Source organism: Ambystoma mexicanum, chromosome 1q (genome assembly GCF_040938575.1).
Source record: "Ambystoma mexicanum isolate Mex_15411 chromosome 1q, UKY_AmexF1_1, whole genome shotgun sequence".
Lineage (NCBI taxonomy): Eukaryota > Metazoa > Chordata > Amphibia > Caudata > Ambystomatidae > Ambystoma > Ambystoma mexicanum.
In genome coordinates this window covers 1,026,090,064-1,026,111,980 of record NC_090922.1, presented here as the reverse complement: position 1 = coordinate 1,026,111,980, position 21,917 = coordinate 1,026,090,064, and the positions used below count along the sequence as shown (strand labels likewise).

At 45.4% G+C, this 21,917-nt stretch overlaps 1 protein-coding gene across 1 annotated transcript in view; it reads left to right on the top strand.

Moving 5' to 3' along the window:
• Window positions 1-21,917, top strand: part of DNAI3 (dynein axonemal intermediate chain 3) — a 2,012,519-nt gene that overhangs the window by 1,557,013 nt on the left and 433,589 nt on the right. The window contains exon 18 of the mRNA XM_069641699.1: window positions 129-192. Coding sequence (XP_069497800.1) covers window positions 129-192 — 64 coding nt within the window. The remainder of the gene's footprint in view (window positions 1-128; window positions 193-21,917) is intronic.

Sequence of the window (21,917 nt, the reverse complement as noted above, 5' to 3'; positions counted from 1 at the left end):
AACTGGTCTCTGGTATTAAGCGCGTTATGAAAGAACAATTATAATTATAATTTCAGGCAGTTGATGTCACAATCTAGCTGAATATGTTTTCATAATTCTATTTTATTTATTTGAACTGTATATTTTAGGATGGGGAACTGGTGTATACAAACTGGAAAATGGAAAAAGATAGCGACAGTGGAAGAATGATCGGTAAGTATACTTTTTACTGTTCTCTTAACAATACTCTGGCCCCTGTTACTCTACAATGCTACTGTTTAGATCTCATTTGCTGAGGTGTTATGATTCTGTAAACAACAGTCAGATTTTACCGTACATTTCCCCTAATTGTAATATTTGATAGATTTGGGAAGGATGTTATAAATAGTTTATTTAAATAGTTCTGTGGCTTGTGTTGGACTATGTCTGTTGGGACTGTTGCAAAGTTTTAAACTCATCAACAAAACAAATGCACAATATGTCTGTGACTCCTTTCAGAAGTGAACCTTACCTCTGGAAAGCTGTTTTATCTGACTTCAAAGGAACAGCGCTCTCTATTTCCTTTCATTTATTATTTCACTTATTAAAATGTATTAAGTGCACAATACCTGGCTTCAAGGCATGTCACAAATAACACAACAGGAAATCATTCATAAACAGTGGATACAATATTCATGAAAGATGTTGGAGATTACTCAAAAATGTAATATCCTTATCCATGATCATGAAGATACCACTTTGCATGATGAAACCATGCTTTTGGTGGATTCTGAAAGAAGGGAGCAATCAGACATGTACAAAGTGCATCAGAGAAAGCAATGAATATTGTCCATACCTCTATAACATGATTTATTTATGCTGTGTTGCACGCAATGAATCCTACATAGCCTGCACAATCTTTAGCTCTATTTCTATTTTCCCTCAGCCAATGACTATGCCAAGGATATGTAACCTTTGGCTTTTCAGATGCTTTGGGCTACAACTCACATCAGTCCCTTCTGCCGTAGTCAGCAGTGAGGGATTATGGGTGTTGTAGTCCAAAACATCTGGAGAGTTGTAGGTTGAAAACACCTGAAATAAGCTAATGACTAAGTGGGCACCTCAACTCTCCCTAGGTTAGGCAATGCTATATATACTGTGTTATTACACTGCACAGTCTTTGTTTGAATAGTGGATACCCAGATTTTCTCGAGTTAACAGTTTGCTGCCCTTGAAGGATCTCTTGGAGGGAGGATTTGCTGTCGCAGGGTTATTGGTCCCAACACCTTAAGTCTCGACTCTAATGTCTGACTCTGGAAAGAATGAGATATCAGAACTTTGGGTCTGATGGAAGAGTTTCTGGATGTAATGTTCACCTCACCCCACCGTGCTAGTAAATCCACCTATGCAGAAAAGTGGCCTATGTTCTTGGGATGATTCCATGAGAGGGGCTTTGACCTGGTAGCATGATCCCCGGTTGTGTTGGTGTTCATGAAGACCCCAGGAGATGGTTCCTATGTTTTGGTTCCCACTGTTGTTCAGTTTCATAATGGTTTGGTAAGTTCTTTGCCACCTTAACCATTCTCAGTGCCTTTTTTTACCTAAATTTAGTGTTATATCGTTTGATGGTGACTTTATATATTTGTGCTTTTGGGTTGTTGACATTTAAGTTGGTGTTTCTTGATTGCCATCACCTCTGCTAGGCGGGTTCCATGACCATAGCCACTGCATGAACTCCCTCCATTTCTGTCCTTTTTTAAAGTGTAGAATGATCTGTGGGTTTGTCTATCTTTCCTGCCTAAATCTGTGTCCGAGTTCCTCCTTCAACTTCGCATCCTCCTGCCTGTTTTCTTTCCTCGAACCCCCACCCTTTTGCTCCCTTGTTTTCCCTTTTTTCTTCATTTGTCACCCAGGCTACGGGGTTATACTATTGACATATATTCCTATTTTGGCTAGATGCGTGCCAGGTCTACTGTCTGTGTGCAATGGTTACTTCTACTGTGTCTTCCTCCACCTCAACAGCAAAACTGAATAAATGTTGTCTATGTTCTACTATGTTAGCTTTTATACTGCCCCATTCACCACCATAGTGGTCTTATTTCGCCAAAGGGTGCTTTATTTCGCCTCCACCAATGGTTTCCAGACCTTAGTATGCAGTGGAGTGGTAAAGGAAAAAGGAGGAGAGGACATTTGAAAAGGCAGAAGATTTTAGACAGTCATGAGAGATTTGTAATGTACAGAGGGGGCATGAGGGGATATAGTGGAGTTTGTAATAGGTTGAATAAATGTGGTGCCAATGCACAATGATCAGGCAATACATATAACACATGCGGGCAGTTACCAGTACTTCCGGGAAGTACTTAATTTAGTCATAAATCATTTTAGTATTGCAATAGTGGTATTCCTGTGTACCCTGGAAGTATGGAGACTTACTTGCCTGTTAGGTGTTAAAGTGACCTGCCAAATGGAAGATGTGATGTAACCCACAGTGGACTGTGTCCAAGGTAAATGCAGTGGGCACAAAAGGGAAAAAGTATAGTGAGCATGGACTGTCACCCAAACTGCCATACCTGCATTCTGGGGTCACAGTTTGATAGGGGTCGAATGGAGGAATTTCCTATTTCACTGTGAGAGAATTAACATAGAGGTAAGGCTGTAAAACATTGCACAGCAGGCTCACTAAGTGAAAATAAATATGTGCTTAAAAAGATTCTAGGATGGCAACTCTTTATTATAATGACTGCATGCAGTGATGGTCTTGCACGCGTTTGTGCAAAATAAACTAGAGATCCAGTTATGCCTTTGGATCAGGACTGGTCAGGCTGTGGAGACTCGCTGAATCGCCTGGGTGTGTTTACTAATGCACAAGGGAACATGAGTACATGCTTTCTTCTACTTACTTGCCAGACCATGAACAGCTAGGTTTTATAGACAGGAACATTTGAAGGAACTAAACGCACTCTTAAATTATGGTAGGTTTTGAAATGTGGCTCCTCTGACAATGTGACAGTCACGTTAGATGCTCCTATTTGGGGGCTCTGACAGACTTTCAGGACCAGGAATGCCACCGGCTATGTGACAAATCCTCCAAATATATTTTACCGCCCCCCCCACCCCAATCCGTCTACCAGCACTCTACTTATATGTCACACCCTCTCAGTGTTTCGTTCCTGTTGGACACTAAATTGGAAGGTGCGCCCGATGTCGGATGTCTTTGAAGGTGAAAGTCGCAGCAACTCGGAGCCACACTTGTGAACAAGAAAGTAGTCCACCTTCCACTGCTAAATTGCCAGAAAAGGGAGTAGGCACTTGTGAAGGCCAGATTTGTATTCCCTTATTTAGGCCCTTGAGACAATTTTAGTTATCCCATTCTTGAACCATACCGGCGTATACTATTTATTGTTTATAGTGCAACTCTCCTAGACCCAAAAAGTGGTATCTCCATATATCTTGAATTTGTTGATAAAGAGTGCTGAAAGTCACTTTTGACGTCTGTGTTTTGTTAATTCCCTCATCACACCTTGTATTTCATACATCTCTTGTATGGGTATTATTTATTGAAGGAATGGGGAAAATTACCGGGGACCATTGAGTCTTGCAAATTGTTTCCTGTGGTATTTGCATCTAATGACTTTAGAGCCATCCTCCCAATCCCCTTGTTTACCCATCCCCCCTCTAGGCAATCAGCTAATCATGGAGGTTTCCATTGCCGCTGTAGAGCAGATACCATCAGCAGCAGAAGAGTTAAAAGGGTAGTTCTCCCTTTACCTCCTTATCCCCAACAAATATGAATGATCGAGGCCCATCATAGACTTGAGACTCTGGAACACGTTAATTAGGCATGACAAATTCAGAACGGATGGCCCAGATCCTCCAGGCTTTGGAGGAGGAAGATGTCATAAAGCCTTTTAGAGTATTTGCGCTTTATAGGAGAACTGTAACATTGTATAACATAACATAGCAAGACTGGCTGGTGTACCTTCATATCCGGGATTCTAAAGTCATGTTCTGGTGCACCTATCAAATCAGCAGGCAGCAGTTGTTGCACTTCATTTGAGTGCAGACATGCTCTCAATTTGTGTCTTCTCCTGGGCTTTTCACATAATTTACAAAAATCCTTATTGACATCCACAAAAAGCCTTCGATCTGGCAGTATGCACATGAAAAACCTGAGATGACATTTCCACATGCAGTGTGTTTGTTGACATACAGAAAATGGACCGCCTGTTCTGCATACTGTCAGAGATTCTGGCAGAGATGATTCTCTGATTGGTAGAGAGTCATGCATTTGTTATCTTCTTGGTTCCTCAGTCAAGGTTGAGGATGAAATACATCCAATGGTCCAAGTTCTGGGGACTCCTTCAGAATCCCTCATAATACTTCATATCTAGACCCTCAGGTTCTGTGAGATCTTCAACGGTGGCTTGCTCCTTCCAAAACCATTAGATGAGAGCCGTTGCACAGCCCGGCTCCATGTAACCTTGGTGTAAGATGCATCCTTTAGAGAATTGTAGGCTCATCTACAAGACCTCATGTTGAGCAGTCTTTAGAAAGGGGTGGAGAAAAACAGTTATGCCAACTTTCTAGAGTTAAGTGCAGCCTCATGGATTTCCTCCTCCCTGTAAGTGGGAATTTTGTCCAGATCATGACCAACAGCTCAATCACCATGCAGACGGAATTCACCACAAGCAGGGTTATGGGCTCCATTCACATCTGCAGGGAGGATCTGATACTGTGTTTTGGGCATTGGCAACTTAGTTGAACCTTATAGTGACCCACCAAGTGCAGAAAAGGGCTGCCTTGGTGGATACTCTGTCTTCAAGGGGGGCTATCAAATGAGTGGGAGCTCATCAGGATGTAGTGACCATGACCTTCACCATGTCGTGGGGTTTCTCCAAGTCTACCTTTTGCTTCCCGTGGTGGTCGAGGAAGACGGTGCATTGTGAAACGTTGAGGAGTGCAAGGTGGGAGAAGGCTGGTTAAGACTCAAGGCACATGAAAGCCTCAAAGCTCGGTGGAAGAATAAAATGCAGGGAGTTCTTTTCCAGCCTGTAAGAGGGTTATGTTGAATAATCCTACAACCCTAAATGCTCTTAGAATTTTTGGGTGACAAATCTTGATATTACAGAAGAGGCAGCAGCTAAGAGAAAGGTGACAAACAGGCTGTTCTCAAATCAGGAATGTCTGGGTCAACTGGCAGAAACCTCAAAAGCGATTAATAAGGATAAGCAGTGTAATAAACCAGAAGCAGTGCAAGCTACTTCTGAGATACAAGCAAATAGTTCTCTAAATGTACGTATGTATGCAAGCAAAGAACTATAATTATCTGAAGATACAATAACATCTCACCAGAAGAAAACGACGCACATCGGGAAACAGGCCACTCAAACTCTATCATCCCTGATGTACTGGGTTAGACTTGTCTCTGATTAATCTAGACAATTCTCACCATATAGTATTGGAGTTTCTGTTTGATTCGAATCACAGTATCATTTTAAATCGTCCAAATATACTTGGCCTCTTTTATGAGATACCACATTTATGTCTTTTTACCTCTGCCAATATAGAACAGGTATACTTTCCTGATGAGGACTGAACTGATAGTGTATGGCTGATAAAATCAAGAATGATCATGAACATGCTCTTGGTAGAGATTGACATCATATGTCAAATGGTATATGACCTCACCCTATACGAATATTTAAAATTCCAAAAAGGAAAGAACAAGAAAAACACTGGAGTATGGTGGGACAGATGAGGTTTTACCGAACTGCTAAAAGTAAAAATAAAAAATAAGTGGCCTTTCTGACAGTGGAATGGTAGAAATATCAGAGAACCGTAATCATTTAGACAAACAACACAAAGATTGGACCTGGTTGCCAAATACACTTGCCCAAAACTTTAAGAAGCTTGGGGAAATGGGCACAGACCCTTAGCATAAAAAACACCATCTCATGGAATTTAAGAGGATTCAATAGTTGTGTTAATAATGAGACCATGGCAATAACATTTAATAGACATGCAGTGATCCTCTTACAGGAATCTTGGCTGACTACAAACATATTGTTTGAAGGATATGTGGTCATTCAAAAAGAAGCACCCCCCTTGCAGGGAGGCAGACCATTGGGTGGCCTCCTTACAGCTGTTATATCTATTACCAAAACTAAATTTGAGATATGTTCAAATTCTCATCGTGGCAAATTGGTAGCCAAGTGTACCTTTGTTGTTGATCCCTCTATATTGGAATCCGGCTTATATAACTCAAGAAGAATTGTTAGTGCAATTCATTGAAGTGCCGACTATTTATAAAGAAGTTATGGATGAAAATCACATCATAATTGGTGGAGATTTAAATTCAGACTGCGGCTATACAGAGGGGAAAGGCGATTCCCACAAGTCAAGCTCTAAGAGTATCCAGCAAACTTGGAAACACACTTTTGTTGACTTGACCTTGCACAGGGCGGGGGATATACCAGCTGCCCCCACCTGGTCAAATAACATTGTTATGACCTGTATTCACTATTTGGTATTGTCTGCCGAGATGTATGACAAATGTAAGTAATTATCAATACTAAATACAGAGGTCAGTGAACACAAGGCACTTAGTGCTACTTTTTCTATAGACCCAAGACTTGATTTAATAATGCAATTGAGCAATTTGATAGTGCAAGCCGGTAAGAATAGAGTAGCCAAGAGGATTTTTATTGTGCATGCTTTTAACAACAGATTGGGATAAACGTATTAATATACAACACTAGAAAAATAACTCATGATGATCACGTCAGAGGGATTTTTAAAGTTACTTATTGACCATAATTATGTAGATGAGAAGCAAAGGAATTACCCCTAACAGCATATACATTGTTTTGATAATGTAGTACAAGAAAGGAAAGCTCACCTAAAACAAAGTTTACGCCAATTACAAACAACAAGTATTGACCACCAGAAAATTACAGCAGGCCTCTAAAAATGGGCAGAGAGGCCATAGATATCATTTGACTCAAGAAGGCAGTGAACATATGTTAGAAGTAGTCACCACAATAAATGCCTCACGTATTTGGGACATCATCAATGCACTCTCAGTGGCAAACGATGATCTTCGGTGCAACCAGGTTTCTGAGGAAGTCTGCAAACCCATAATGGGGCTGAGCTGTGAATTGGGAATTATATCTATGAGGGGTAGCTTAGATTGGAGAGTGTTGATATTTTATAAAAAATATCATATGACTCCCCCTGTATGTTAACATTAAAGGAGAATGTTGGGAGATGACCACTGGTCCCAGAGCTTATTATTTCAATTGAAGCAAAAAATATATTGAAAATAGTAACTGTACAGAGGAAGGGTTATGTGACAAGACAAAATCATCTTTATTTATTTATTGAACATTTGTATTTATTTATTTAACATTTGTATGGTGCCTATACAGCAAAAGGTGTTTCCAGGCGCCACAAGACAATAGAGGGGTGTGGGGACAGAGGAGAAAACAACAGTAACAGTCCTACTACGCCTTGTGACTTTCAGATCATGCAAGTGCAGTAACAAAAAGTGCAGGGGGAGGGGGAAGACAGGGGGAAGAGGATTGAGTGCAGGTTGAGGGTGCCCCTTGGGGCTGGACGAGTGCTAAGGGTGGGCCAGGAGGGAAAATGCCAAGGAACCAGGGGTGTAGGGGTCAACTAATGCAAGGATGAGGGTGGACCAGACTCAGTAGGCTAGTCAGGGAAGGGTGCCCAAGGTCAAGTGCTGGTAAGGGGTGCACGGGAGGACTGGTTGAAGGAGGGCCTGGCTGCAGTAAGACAAATAAGGGACACAGGCAACCAGTCGCAACAGCAGGTGTAGATTAGCAAGGGAGGGGGAGAGGGAAGGAGGAGGAAAGGAAGGTCTTGAGAAGCTTCCGGAACTTATGGAGATCCGGCTCAAGTTCTAGAGGAGCAGGGGGGCCATTCCAGAGGGAGGCTCCAGCTGAAGAAAGAGATCTATCCCCCCACTCTCAGCTTGGAGAAGTGTCTGATCTGCAGAGAGGTGGAGCTACAGGACTGAAGGACTCTAGCACAGACGTAGTAAGGGAGAGAAAGTTGGATGTAGCAAGGTCCCAGGTCCCTGAAATACTTGTGGATGATGCAGAGGGTCTTAAACTTGGTCTTGCAACCACTGAGAGCCAGTGGAGAGATTTTAGGGCTGGAGAGATGTAGTCCCTGGGCTTGAGGCCAAGGATAAGTCTTTCAGACCTATTCTGGATTAGTTGAAGAGGGCGGAGGGAGGAAATAGGCAGATTAAGGGACAGTCTATAATCAAGAATGGAGAGAACCAGAGCTCTGGGGACATTGAGTTTCTCAGGAAGGCGAGGAAAGTGGGAATGCCTTTTGAGGAGGTGAAGCTGAAAGTCTACCTTTTCGGCAAAGTCAGCGACATTAGGAGAGGAGGAGAGGGAGAATTCGAAGATTACACCCAGGTTTTTTGCCTCACACAAGGGCGAGGGGAGGGTGCCAACAGAGGGCAGCCAAAGAGTAGGAGGGAAGGACGGGGCAGGAGTCCCAATGAGAAGGATCTCAGTCCTAGTGGCATTAAGGCAGAGATCGTTAGCAGAACACCATGCCTGAATAGCAGTCAGACAGTCGGAAATTAGAGAAAAAGGAGAGGAGGTAAAGGAGGGAAGCTTAAAGGAGAGCTGTGCGTCATCAGCGTAATACTGGAAATGAGGAAAGTGAAGATCAAGTGGGCCAGAGGGCCAAGGTAAATAGGATAGAGCCCTGAAGGACACCGCAAGAACAGAGTGAGGTAGAGTATAGAAAAGGGCCCAGTTGCATTTGCGAGGGTCGATATGAAAGGAAAGAGCTCAACCAATCCAGTGCCAGGTCTGTGATGCCCAGGGTATCTCGGAGCCGATTTATGAGGGTGTAATGATTGTCAAAGGCAGAAGACAGATCGAGGAGGATGAGGACGGAAGGAGAGTTAGTAAAGGTTTGAGAGCAAGTCACCACAGGTGTTCAGGAGAGCAGTTCCATTGCCTCTGGCTGCTCTGAAGCCAGACTGATGATCATGAAGACAGCCAACAGATTCAGTGTGATTGATCAATTGGGAGATGACAAACTTCTCCATGAGTTTGCCCAAGAATGGGGCAGTTGAGATAGGGCAGTAGTTAGCCAGTCAGGAAGGGGACTGTAAGGAACTCATGGTAGCAGCAGTGAAGACATACACAAGTGATCACAGTTCAAGAGTGTTTATTATTAAACTGTAAATGCAAGGTGGAAAAATGCTTATCATAAACCTAAGGTGGGAGCGAGCTTCGACCATCAAATGAAAAATAAGGCAGTCCTTGTGACGTCTTGTCAAAATAAAAAGGCCCATACTAAAAATAACGATTGCCAATTTCTTACAACTAATTACAGAAAGAATGTGGGATAAGGTTTCAATAAAGAAAGAAGTGTTCACAAATAATAAGTCAGGATGTGATTGCCAGGGGTCTCCCTTCCCCACGTTTTGAGCTCAGACAAGGTGGATATCCTGAGCACAGCACACTCGAGCTTTCCCAGCACGAGCTGACAGTTACGTTCCAGCTATCAGGTTCTTTGATGGTTAAGTCTCTTTTCAATAAAAGGCTCTTGCCTTCGATGGACTGATGTATTCAACGACAAACAAACAGACAAAGAGTTCCTTTCCAAACATACTTTGGGTTATGATTTTTCACCCCTGGATCTCCCTTGGCCGCGCTTGGACACAAATGACAAGTGGCACAATTCACTTCCCATGGTCTTCCAATACTTCTTGCTTTCATGAACCTTAATGTCTTTTAGAACAATTCACTGTGGACATCCCTTGGTCGGTTTTACACCTGTCAACACACTGCTCATGGGACTTCAGACTTCACCCCTTCTTGTTAGCATCCCTCTGGCGGGTTCACTCTTGCCATCTTTTTACAAACAGTTTTTCATGCGCTCATTTCACCAAGCAGGATTAATTTCCCTTAGCTTCGCAATCATCTGTCGGTCAAAGACTTTCGATGGTACAGAGGATTTTGCAAGACCCCTGTATTACCACTTTGACCTCTTTTCACCTCTTCCCAACGCCTTTTGATTACGGTAGTCTCTACCGTCAGGTAATCGCCCAAAGTTTCCTCCTTGAGCACCCACGTGGTGCCAGACTCCTTTGTTGCTGGTTTCTTCCCGCTTGTATCAATAGTTTCTTTAAACCTTTCAAAGTTCAGGTTAGCCATTGGCTACTTTTCGTTCAAAACAGATCAGTTTCTTATCGAAGCAAAGAGGAAACATTACGACAACCGAATTTTCAGAGCACCAAACGCCCAGAGAGAAATATTCAAAATCATAAACGAAATAAAAAACCCACCGGGCTGCAACAACACGCCAATTCCATCGATGAAACTCTGCGAGGACCTTGGAGACCACTTCAAAAACAAAATAACCTCCATCCAACACACCATTCAAAACAGACCAAGCGATCACAGTGCAAACCCCACCGACACCGACGAGGAACACGCAAACAAGCTACGAAACTTCCCAGAAATATCAGTTGAGGCTTTCGTCAAACTGGTAAACCAAAGCAACAAATCAGGCTCTCCTGAAGACCCCTGCCCCCCCGGACATATATAAAACAATTCTCAAACAAGGAACCCCCATGGAATACCACAGGAACCTCCTCAACCTCTCAATCTCAACAGGTAAAGTACCACAGGCCTTCAAATCAGCCTACATCAAGCCGCTACTCAAAGACACAACAGGAAACGTAGAGGACTTATCTAACTATAGACCCATCTCCAACATACCTTACTTAGCCAAACTGTTAGAAACGTACGTCTACCAAACAACCCAAGAATTCATAGAAGAGCATTGCCTACTAAACCAGGCACAAGTTGGTTTCAGACGCACGAGAGGAACAGAATCAGCTCTCCTCTCAATATGGGACGACCTAAAAACAAATGCAGACTCGGACAACAGTACCACCCTGATTCTCCTTGATCTGTCTGCAGCTTTCGACACTGTCAACCACACCATCCTTATAAAGAGATTAGAAGGACTAGGGATAACAGCCACTGCCCTACTATGGATCAAATCCTTCCTAACAAACAGAACAGAAACAGTATGGATGAAACATTTTAACTCCAAACCAAGAGAATCCATGTGCGGAGTACCCCAAGGTTCATCCTTCTCCCCGCTGCTATTCAACATCTACATGTACCTACTAATCAAACTCATCAAAAAACAAGGCCTCACATGCTACAACTACGCCTGTGATACTCAAATAATCTTCAACATACAAGATACCAGAGAAGAAAACACCACACTAGAGAACTGCCTTCGTGACATATTCAACTGGATGAACCTCAACCATCTCAAAATCAACCCAGGCAAAACAGAGATAATGATCGTTTCAAAAAAGGGAGGAGACATAAACCGCATCCCTTGGCCAATGGAGCTCGGCACCACACCAGAACCATCACCAACTGTAAAAAATCTAGGGGTCCTGATGGATAACAATCTCACTCTAGAGCCTCAAGTAAACTCGGTAATCAAGAAATGTTTCTTCCTCCTGCAAGCAGCAAAAAGGGTCCTACCGTTCCTGTCGTTCGCCAACAAAACACTTACCATCATTGCTCTGATCATGTCCAGAATAGACTATGCCAACAGCCTATACCTGGGCTTGCCCGAACGACTTCTAAAAAAACTGCAATGCATACAAAATGCAGCTGCCAGACTCCTCCTCAAGCTACCCCGAAGAGAACACATCACACCTGTGCTAAAAATACTACACTGGCTACCACTAAAACAGCTAATAAAGTTCAAGTCCATGTGCATCACGCACAGAGCAATACACAAACAAGGCGCAGAATTCCTAAGCGACAAACTACGCCTACATCAACCAACAAGAACACTAAGTTCAAGCACCGACATATGCCTGGAACCAAAACCCTACAACAGAAAAAAACTCGGTTGATCCTCTTTCTCCCACCAGGCACCCAAAACCTGGAATGACCTACCTAAGAATATACGGAACACAACAAACCACCTGGCATTCAGGAAACTCCTCAAATCATGGTTCTTCACAGGGTAACCACAACGGAGACGCAGCAGAATGTCCAGACATTAATACAACGATGGAAATAACCCCAATCCTGGCCACTCTCAATCTGGACAAACACTCAGACCAAAGAACTAAACACCCGACAGAGCATAAAATATCATGGAAATAGCCACAAAGGAAGGCTCCAGAGACGGAACACATACTTAGACACAGACGAAAGTCCTCAAGTGACTCGCCCACTCGCACGTACCGGATGCAACATATCCAGACCGGCAGACACATCTAGATAGAATTGAGAATATTAGCATGGACACACCTGGAAGGAGTTGTGGACATTGGCCTGCGTCTCATCTAGAGGAAACTTTGAATGCTAGCATGCCCGCCCTAGATGGAGTGGTGAATATTAGCATGTCTACATTTGGACAGAACGGAGAATGTCAGCCTGCATCTCATCTAGATAGGACCATGAGCGCTGGCATGCCCGCACCTAGGTGAAAGCTGAAGACTAGCCCAGGCCACACCTGGAATTGTGGACATTAGCCTGCGTCACATACAGACGGGATCAATTGAAGGATAGCAAGCCCGCGCCTGGATGAAACTTGAGTGTTGGCGTGTGCCACACTTGGAATTGCAAACACCAGCCAGCGCAGCATCCTGATGGGGTTGCGAATGATAGCATGCCCACACCTGGACAGATTTCAGAACGCTAACTTACGCCGCATCTGGACGGGACTGTGAATTGTTGGCTTGCCCACACCCAGAAAGAATTCTGGACATTGGCCCGCGCCGCATCCGGATAGAGCTGTGGGGACCAGCTGGTGCCACACTGGGACAGAACTGCAATGCTAGCATGCCAAAGGTCAGGTAACCCACTAACCAATATAAGCTCAAACTCTGCATAATTATCTCACTCAAACTCACACAACCATCTCTCGCACAACAAGCTGCACGCACTTCACAACACTGCAACAACACATAAACCGGACCAACAGCACACGCGGCCTATTACAGACCCGATACCAGCACCAAAGCTCAGCATCTGGTGTATACCGAGTTAAAGCTGCCAACAGAACACCACTCCTCTCACTATCCTACTCCCTCTTCACCTTACTAACCCACCCCACCCCACCTTATCATTTACAGATCCGCCAGAGCGCCTGGGGACCAATTCCGTTGGTGACGGTTTGCGGTACAAACACCTTTAACATTTAACATCGACTCTCCCCTCGACTCACCGGCTGTGATGAACCGATTGGCTTTCTTTCTCTTTGGAGTCAAGGTTGGTACCACAGAGACGAGCGTCTCTCTCCGGCTTGGTAATCAATGGAGGAGGATCTTGTGTAGCGTTGACATCTGCTGCAACACACGCTGGCTATTGTTTGCGGTCTTATGATTCCGTCTGTGGAGGTTTCACGGGCCTTGGTCGGAAAGGACAAGGTCGCTTCTCTCCTTATCACCCTCTCGGTATGCACTGTCTTTCTCGTCCTCTTGAACTGCCATGCTGAGTTAGCTCTCGCGTTCTGTGGTCTGCCTTGCTCATCTTGTGCTCTTGTGCTCCACCGTTTATCCCTGTGGGAAGAGTAAGGGCCGTCAGGTATGTGTGATTCTGGTCAATTGCCTGACTTTGCCTGACCCTTGTATTGGGTCATGTCAGGTAAACAGCTCTGGTGTGAGTCCATTGTCTTTCCTGTTGTGCCAAAGTGTTCTTGTGGGAAAGGTGGGCGGGGCAGTGTTTGGAATATCCTACATGGTAGGATGGGGAAAGGTGTTGAAAGAAGGGGGATACCGTGTCTCACTGGTCGGAGTCCCACTCCCACTCCCCAAGGACCCCCATCCAGGTGATCCTCCCTCACTGGTCCATCCCCAAGAACTGGATCCAATAGCGATGGCCGTGTCCTGGCCACCTGGATGACAGATCCCCGGGGAGTAGCTAGTGAGACACCTTTAGGTTTCTCACATACCCTTCCTCCATGTGATGTAGCCACATTTGTTTCACAGGGGAACTGGGAAAGAAAAGCTACATGTCCCTGTTTTTTCCTTTTCTGTGTACCACAGTGAAACAATAGGCTTGTAGGTCTATAAACGATTGCATGACCCTAGGGTTAGAGTCTTTACGTTGGCTAATCCAAACTAGGGTTGAGTGGTCTGTAACGAGTGTGAACTTTCATCCCAATAAGTAGTACCTAAGATGGATAATGGCCCACTTGATGGCCTGGGCCTCCAGTTCCAACACACAGTAATTTTTTTCATGTGGGACCAGCTTGTGGCTGGTGAATAATATGGGATGTTCTAATCCATCGCAAACCTGGGACAGGACGGCTCCTAACCCTGTAAGGGAGGCATCTGTCTGTTAGACAAACTCTTTAGAGCAGTCGAATACCTTTAGGATTGGGTTCTGACACAGCGTCTGCTTCAGTGTTAAGACATATCTAATCCTCATCATTCCAATTAAGTTTCTGGGGTTCGGCATTCTTAAGTTTATATGTTAGCTGGGCTGTTTTGGCAGAAAAGTTGGGGATAAAACTTTGGTAGTATCCTATTAACCCGAGAAAAGCTCTAAGATCTCTTTTGGTCTTGGGAGTTGGTGTATCTAAGACAGCTTTTACCTTCTCATGTTGTGGTTGTACATTCCCGTTCCCTACGAAGAAGCCAAGATATTTTACGGCTGATTGGGCCAATCTGCATTTAGCTGGATTAGCAGTTAGGCCAGCCTTTCTGAGGACTTTCGTGATGGTATAAAGATGGAAGAGATGGTCCTCCCAAGTCTTACTATAAATGACAATATCGTCAATATAAGCTCCACAGAAATCAGAATAGGGTTGTAAGATTAAATGCAGCCAAGACAGAAGTAATACTGTTTGGCCCTAAGAATAAAATGCTGTCTGAGAGACAGAATCCTCCACCATTGATCATTGGGGAACAATTGCAGTATTCCAACAAAATTAAAAATCTGGGTTGCTGGTGGCAGGAAAATCTGGGTAGGGAGACGGAGGTGGGGCAAAAGTGAAATCAGTCTATCATGCACTGCGATCACTACGGAATGTGTTACCCTATATCCCTTTGGAGGACAGGGCAGTTGTGGTGGGGGCAATGACTAGCCCCCACCTGGATTACCGCAATAGGTTATTAGCAGGAAACCCACAAAAACAAATTGCCCGACTCCAAAGAGCCCAAAAAGCGGCAGTTAGAGTGATAGGAAATCTTGGCAAACGAGACCATGTATCATCAACGCGAAGATCCCTCCACTGGCTGATGGTGGAGGGTGAATTACATTTAAAATGGCCTGTTTAGTCTACAAATGCTTGAAAGGGCTGGCGTCCGGTTATCTGTCTGAAAAAATTATGGTATACCATCCTAGAAGAAATTTGCATTTGGAAGACAAACTCCTGACCTGTACTCCATGGACCAAAGGCATCTCAAGAGGAGACAGAAGTTTTGGAGCCTTTGGCCCCAAGGTCTGGAATCAGCTTCCCCTAGAAATTAGGATGTGTGAATCTCTTGACCTCTTTAGAAAGAGACTAAAAACCTTTCTATTCAAATAAAAGAAAACCGAATATACCTATAACTGTGGTTCCCTACACGCCTGGATTCTCTTCTTAGTGACCATCTGCGCCCGAATACGGTTTATTCTGTTGGTGCGTGTAATAAATTACTCAAAATCAAAAAATATTTGATCCTTGAGGCATTGGAAAGTGGCTGGCGCACTGTGTAGACTGAAAGGTAGGACTTTAAATTGGAATAATCCTAGCTGTGTTGAAAACAGTCTTTTCCTTATCTGGTCCATATACGGGAACTTGCCAGTCCCCCTTGGTTAAATCTAGGGTAGATAGAAACGTGGCTGATCCAAGTTTATCAATTAGTTTGTCGATGCTTGGCATGGGATAGGCATCGAAGTCCGATATGGCATTAACTTGACAGAAGTCGATACAGAATCTCCAGGAATGGTCAGGTTTAGTGACCAGCACAATAGGAGAGGAACATGGACTTGAGGATGGCTCAATAATGTTGGCTTTCAACATTTTGTTGACTTCCTCGATCACTATCTGCTTACGGGCTTCTGGGAGTCAATATGGTTTTAAGTGTTCAACGTTACCTTTAGGTGTTCTAATATAGTGGTATGTACCTTTTACTCTTCCTGGTTATTCTGAGAATACATACTACATCCTTTAGGTCTTGTTGGTGTTGAGTAGATAGCTCAGAAGGAATTAAATCAAAGTTATCTATGTCTTCGGGTACCAGACAGGCTAGTACTTTGGCATGGCCAGCTGACGGGTTCTCTTTTCACTCTTTCAAGAGATTTACGTGCTATCATTGAATTTTCTGTTTTCTATCCGGTTGGTCTACTCTAAAAGTACAGGTTCCCGTTCTTTCTATTTCATAGGACTATTTCATAAGGTCTGTGCCATTTGGAGACAAGCATGTTCTCTGAGGTTGATAAGAGGACCAGTACTTTCTGTCCTATGGAGAATAATCTTAAATTCACTTTCTTGTCATAAGTGGCTTTTTGTTGGCTTTGAGCTTTTTCCATATGAGTACAAAATAAGTCTCAGACCAGCTGCATATGTTCTCACATTTGGGTGGCGGTTTGTGAGATGGGAATAGGGGCCACCTCCCGTTCTTCACTGGTTTCCCAGAGCATGTCCAGGACATCTCTTGTCTCTCTTCCATAGAGCAGTTCAAAGGGAGAGAAACCTGTGGAAGCTTGGGGGGTTTTCTCACTGCAAATAGTGCCCATAGGATAATTCGGTCCCAGTCTTTCCCATCCTTGTCTACCAGTTTTCGGGGAATTAGTTTTAGGGTTTTATTGAATCTTTCTACCAAGCCATCCTGTTGGGGATGGTACACAGAGGTTTGCAAGGTGGTAATGGGGAATAGCTCTTTGTCTTCGACCATAAGCTTACTCATAAAATTCGAGCCCTGGTCCGTTAGAATTTCCTTGGGAAAACTGACCCTGGAGAAATACGGTAGAAGATGTTTAAGTTTCTGCTAGGTGGTATTTCACATTGGGAATGGCTCGGGATATCGGGTTGCATAAACCACGATCACAAGGACATATTTATTGCCTAAACTGGAGGTTACAAGCGGTCCAATTATGTCCATATCAATTATTGAAAAGGGGATTTTTATAATCGACAATTGATTCAGAGGGGCAGGTGATGGGATGTGCGTGCTGGTCTTTTGACATATTTCGCACGTCTGGATAAAAGTGTTTACATCGGCGTGGATACCTGGCCAGTAAAACTTTCCACCAATATGCGTCTGGGTTTTTTGATTGTCCTAAATGCCCCTTGGTAAGATGGTAATGCGCTATTTCCAGTACAACCGTCAACCTTATGATCCTCCATGCGTATCCCCCTGGGTGAAAGGACAAAACCCAGAAACTCCACCTCCCATTTTGCTCTGCCTGTAATCTTAATCACTCACCAGCACCCATCGCTCATGCATTCAATAGAAGCTTATATCGACAGTGGAGCAGTGGGGAACTATATTGATCTGGATGTTGCAGCAAAGATGGAGCTACCACTCTGCCCTAAGTCAACCACCGAGACGGTCACAACCGTTGACGGCACCGAGATCGCCTCGGGACCCGTGTCTGAATGCACCACAGAACTCACTCTCTTGTGTGAGGAAGGACATCATGTTCGATTTGATCAAGGCACCACAGTTCCGGCTAATCCTGGGAATGCCGTGGCTAGTCGCACACAACCAGCGAATCAGCTGGCGTGCCCGTGAATTGGTTTTCGCCCATAGTTGCACGCACACTTGCTACCCAAAAGGTCTGAAGGGGAAGCACGCCAGTTCTCCAGTGCTTGAAGGTGCGGTGGGTGTCCTGTGGGGGTCGCTATGCTACCAGTACACTATCAAGACTTTCGGGACGTTTTTCAGAAAGAGCAAGCAAATACTCTCCCCCTCAGAGACCCTACGATTGCCAGATCGATCTGCTGCCTGGAGCGCGGATTCCGTGTGGGTGTATCTATGCGCTCACAGAACCAGAAAACCAACACCTGAAAACCTATCTAAAGCAATACCTGGCCAACGGTTTCATCCGCCCGTCCAAGTCATCGGCCGTGGCTCGGTTATTCTTCGTACCGAAAAAAGAAGGGGACTTGAGAACGTGCATCCATTACCATGCCCTGAACCAAATTACCATCAAAAACCGTTATCCTCTGCCGCTGATCCCGGAGTTACTTATCCTCTGCCGCTGATCCCGGAGTTACTAGTCCAGGTCAAAGAAGCCCAGATCTATACTAAATCAGACCTTAGAGGGGCCTACCATCTAGTGTGCATTAAAGAAGGGGATGAGTGGAAAACGGCATTCCGCACCAAGTACGGCTTATACGAATATCAAGTGATGCCGTTCAGTCTGTGCAATGCCCCAGCCGCATTCCAATACTTCATGAATGATGTGCTTAGAGAACTTATTGACGTCTGAGCCCTAGTGTACATTGATGACATCCTGGTGTACTCAACATCGGAGCAAGAACATGTAGGGCATGTACGGGCAGTCCTGACCAAGCTTCGACAACACCACCTCTACGCCAATCTGGAGAAATGCTTGTTCCATGTTACAGAGGTGGAGTTTCTGGGTTTTGTCCTTTCACACAGGGGGATACGCATGGACGCTCATAAGGTTGACACGGTCCTCAACTGGCCAGCGCCAAGTTCCATCAAGGGTGTCCAGAGTATGCTGGGTGTCACGAACTTCTACCGCCGCTTAATTCCCGGGTTCTCCCAAATTGTGTACCCGATTACTGCACTCTTACGGAAATGCAACAAGACCTTTCGCTGGACAGAGGAGGCGGAGAAGGAGAACTCAAGGGGAAGTTTACTACAGCCCCGATCCGGCGGCATCCACGTCCAGATCTTCCCTATATTGTAGGAACAGACGCGTCCAGTATGGCGATGGGCGCAGTGCTGTCACAGAAGGACCCGCACACAGGCCAACTGCATCCAGTGGCTTTTTGGTCACAGAAGTTCATGCCGCCGGAGCTCAACTATGCTATCACCGATAAGGAGCTGCTGGCCATCAAGGCCGCATTCAAGGCTTGGTGACATTACTTATTGGGAGCCAGACATACCATCACTGTGATAACAGATCACTGAAATCTCCAATATTTGAAGGATGCGAAAGCTCAGTCATCTCGGCAGCTACGTTGGGCCCTTTTTTTACAGAGTATGATTTTGTAATCACGTATCGACCTGTAGTTAAGAATGGCACAGCGGATGCCCTTTCGCGCATGGGCACCGAGGAAATGGCACTTGTGCCTCCTAATCCCGAGACCATTATCCCTAATGACAGAATCCTAGGTATCACCACCACCATGACCCAGGACAAACTTTTATACGAAGTTTGGCAAGTGCTAACTCAAGAGCAACTACAAGAATGGGGTTCCAGAGGGGAGCACTTTTGTGTTAAGGACCAACTGCCGTACTACAGGAACCGGTTGTTCGTGCCGGTGAAGGAACTGAAAGAACAAGTTATATCTGAGTACCATGACTCTCTCATAGAGGGACACCCGGGAATTTCAAAGACCTTGGCTAAAGTGAAGAGGAGTTACTGGTGGCCAACGTGGCGCAAAGATGTAATCGAATTCGTCACGTCTTGTGGAATCTGTGCCCAGAATAAGTCCTCCAAACAAAGACCCGCAGGACTCCTTCAACCTTTGGACATTCCGCCGGGTCCGTGGCACACACTGTCCCTAGACTTTATTACGGACCTCCCTTCTTGTCACGGCTATGACACAATCCTGGTAGTCGTGGACCTATTCTCCAAAATGGCTCACTTTTTTCCATTCAAGGGTTTGCCTAATGCCTCCGGCCTCGCCCGGATCTTCCTCGAGCAGGTAGTGCGCTTGCACTGATTCCCTTCGGCCCTAATATCGGATCGAGGATCTCAGTTTGTGTCCAACGTTTGGAGAAAATGCTGCTCTCTAGCCCAGATAGACATCCGACTGTCCACTAGTCACCACCCCCAAACAGACGGTCAAACTTAGAGAACGAATCAGACCCTCGAGCAGTACGTACGCTGCATGCTCCACCAAACAGAAGGGGATTGGAAGGACCTCTTATGGATCGCTGAATATGCCTACAATAACTCATTGCACAGCAGCACTTGACAAACGCCGTTCTTTGCGGTCTACGGAAGACACCCGCGCACATCCAAGCTAGACATCCCGACGACTCTGGAGATGCCAGCCATCACCAGCCTCCACACGACCATCACACAGGCCTTCAAGAGAGCTCAAGAACATCTGCAACTAGCCAAGGCACGCCAGAAAAAATACACTAATCAACACCGCGCCAAGGCTCCGGACTACCAAGTAGGGGATCAGGTGTGGCTAGCCTCAAAACACATACCTATTAAGGGAAGCAGACATTTCACCCGCGGTTTCTGTGACCGTACCCAGTGGAATCCGTCATTAACTCAGCTGCTGTAAGGTTGTCATTACCTGACCACATGAAGATACACCCGGTGTTCCACGTGTCACTTCTAAAGCCGGTAAAGTTGGGAACACAGCTTACTACCCCACCAGGGCCCGTAATCATTCATGGAGAACCGGAGTACAAAGTAAAGGACATCCTAGATTCTAAGTATGTGAGGAAAAATCTGTACTATTTGGTGGACTGGAAAGGCTACGGTCCGCAGGACAGAACATGGGAGCCCAGCGAGTACATCCATGCTCTGCGCCTGCTTCAACGTTTCCATCAAGAGCACCCAGACAAGCCAGGTCCAGGCAGGAGGGTCACCGTGAGAGGGGCCTTGGGGGGGGGGGGGGTGGAGGGGAGTGCTGTCACGACCTCAAACCCAGACTATGGGTCTTGGGCACCATGGCCCCCGCCTCAGTACTGTCCCAGGGCCAGAAAGACCCATACTAGCCCGTTGCGGGTGCCTTGGACGCAATCCTGGCACCGTTGGCACCAGGTTCACTTGGAAAGTATGGTTTCCAATGGACAATGGGTGAACATGGCTGCCCCCACAAGGATTATCTGGGAACTGCAACAAGCAGACTAGCTTCAGGGCAGGGTCCCCCCCAAAGGCACCTGGGATACCTGCCGGGTATTTAAACCATGCCCCCCCAAGGCACGCGCTTTGCGTTATTCTGCTTTAGCAGCGTGATGTTCACCGGGTCCTGCTCTGTATCCTGGCCTGCTCGGGTGAACAACTTGGAAGAACATCGCTATCCTTACCTGCTCAGCTCCAGCTCTTCCATCAGTAGGAGCCTTTGAGGACTCTTCCATTGGTCCCCAGCTACATCTTCAGGACGAAAGAGGCAAGAATTAGAAGCTACTTACCATCTCACCTGGAAGGCCTCCGCCATTCCGAACATCACCTTTGGCATTCTGTCCCAATACATCGTCGCTTTGAGGAATTCTCCGCAACCTGCAAAGAAACAAAGCACAGGTCAGTCATCTTGCAAGGACGCTTTCAGCGCCGCATCTAGCACATCCTTACCTTCTTAAACTCAGTTGTCGGCCTCGGCAATCTCCATCAGCCTCTGCAAGACAAGAAAAGAAGGTTACTTGGACATTCATCAATATAGACTTTATTCAAAAAACACTAAAAAGACTTACCTGAAAGGTGGAGTCGCAGCCGGTCTGGACTCCAGGCAAACACCAGTGAAGTAACTCGGCAGATCAAGCCAACAACGACACGCCCCTGCCTAGTACGGCAGGACGGAGAGTGCGGCATTCCAAAAATCAAGGTGAGCAAAGCCCCAAGTGGAAACTGCAAGGGAAAACTGGGAGGTGGGCCGCGGGAGAGAAGGAGAAGTCGCTAAACCCCCCCCCCTCCTATCTTCTAGAACTGATTCCTGTCAGAACGAAGTCTGGGGAAGGTGCTAAGAGGCCAGAGGTGTCCCAGACCAGTCCAGAGGCGTCCCTGTGGATACATGGTGAGTGTTACAATTACCAATTGTGTTTTCAC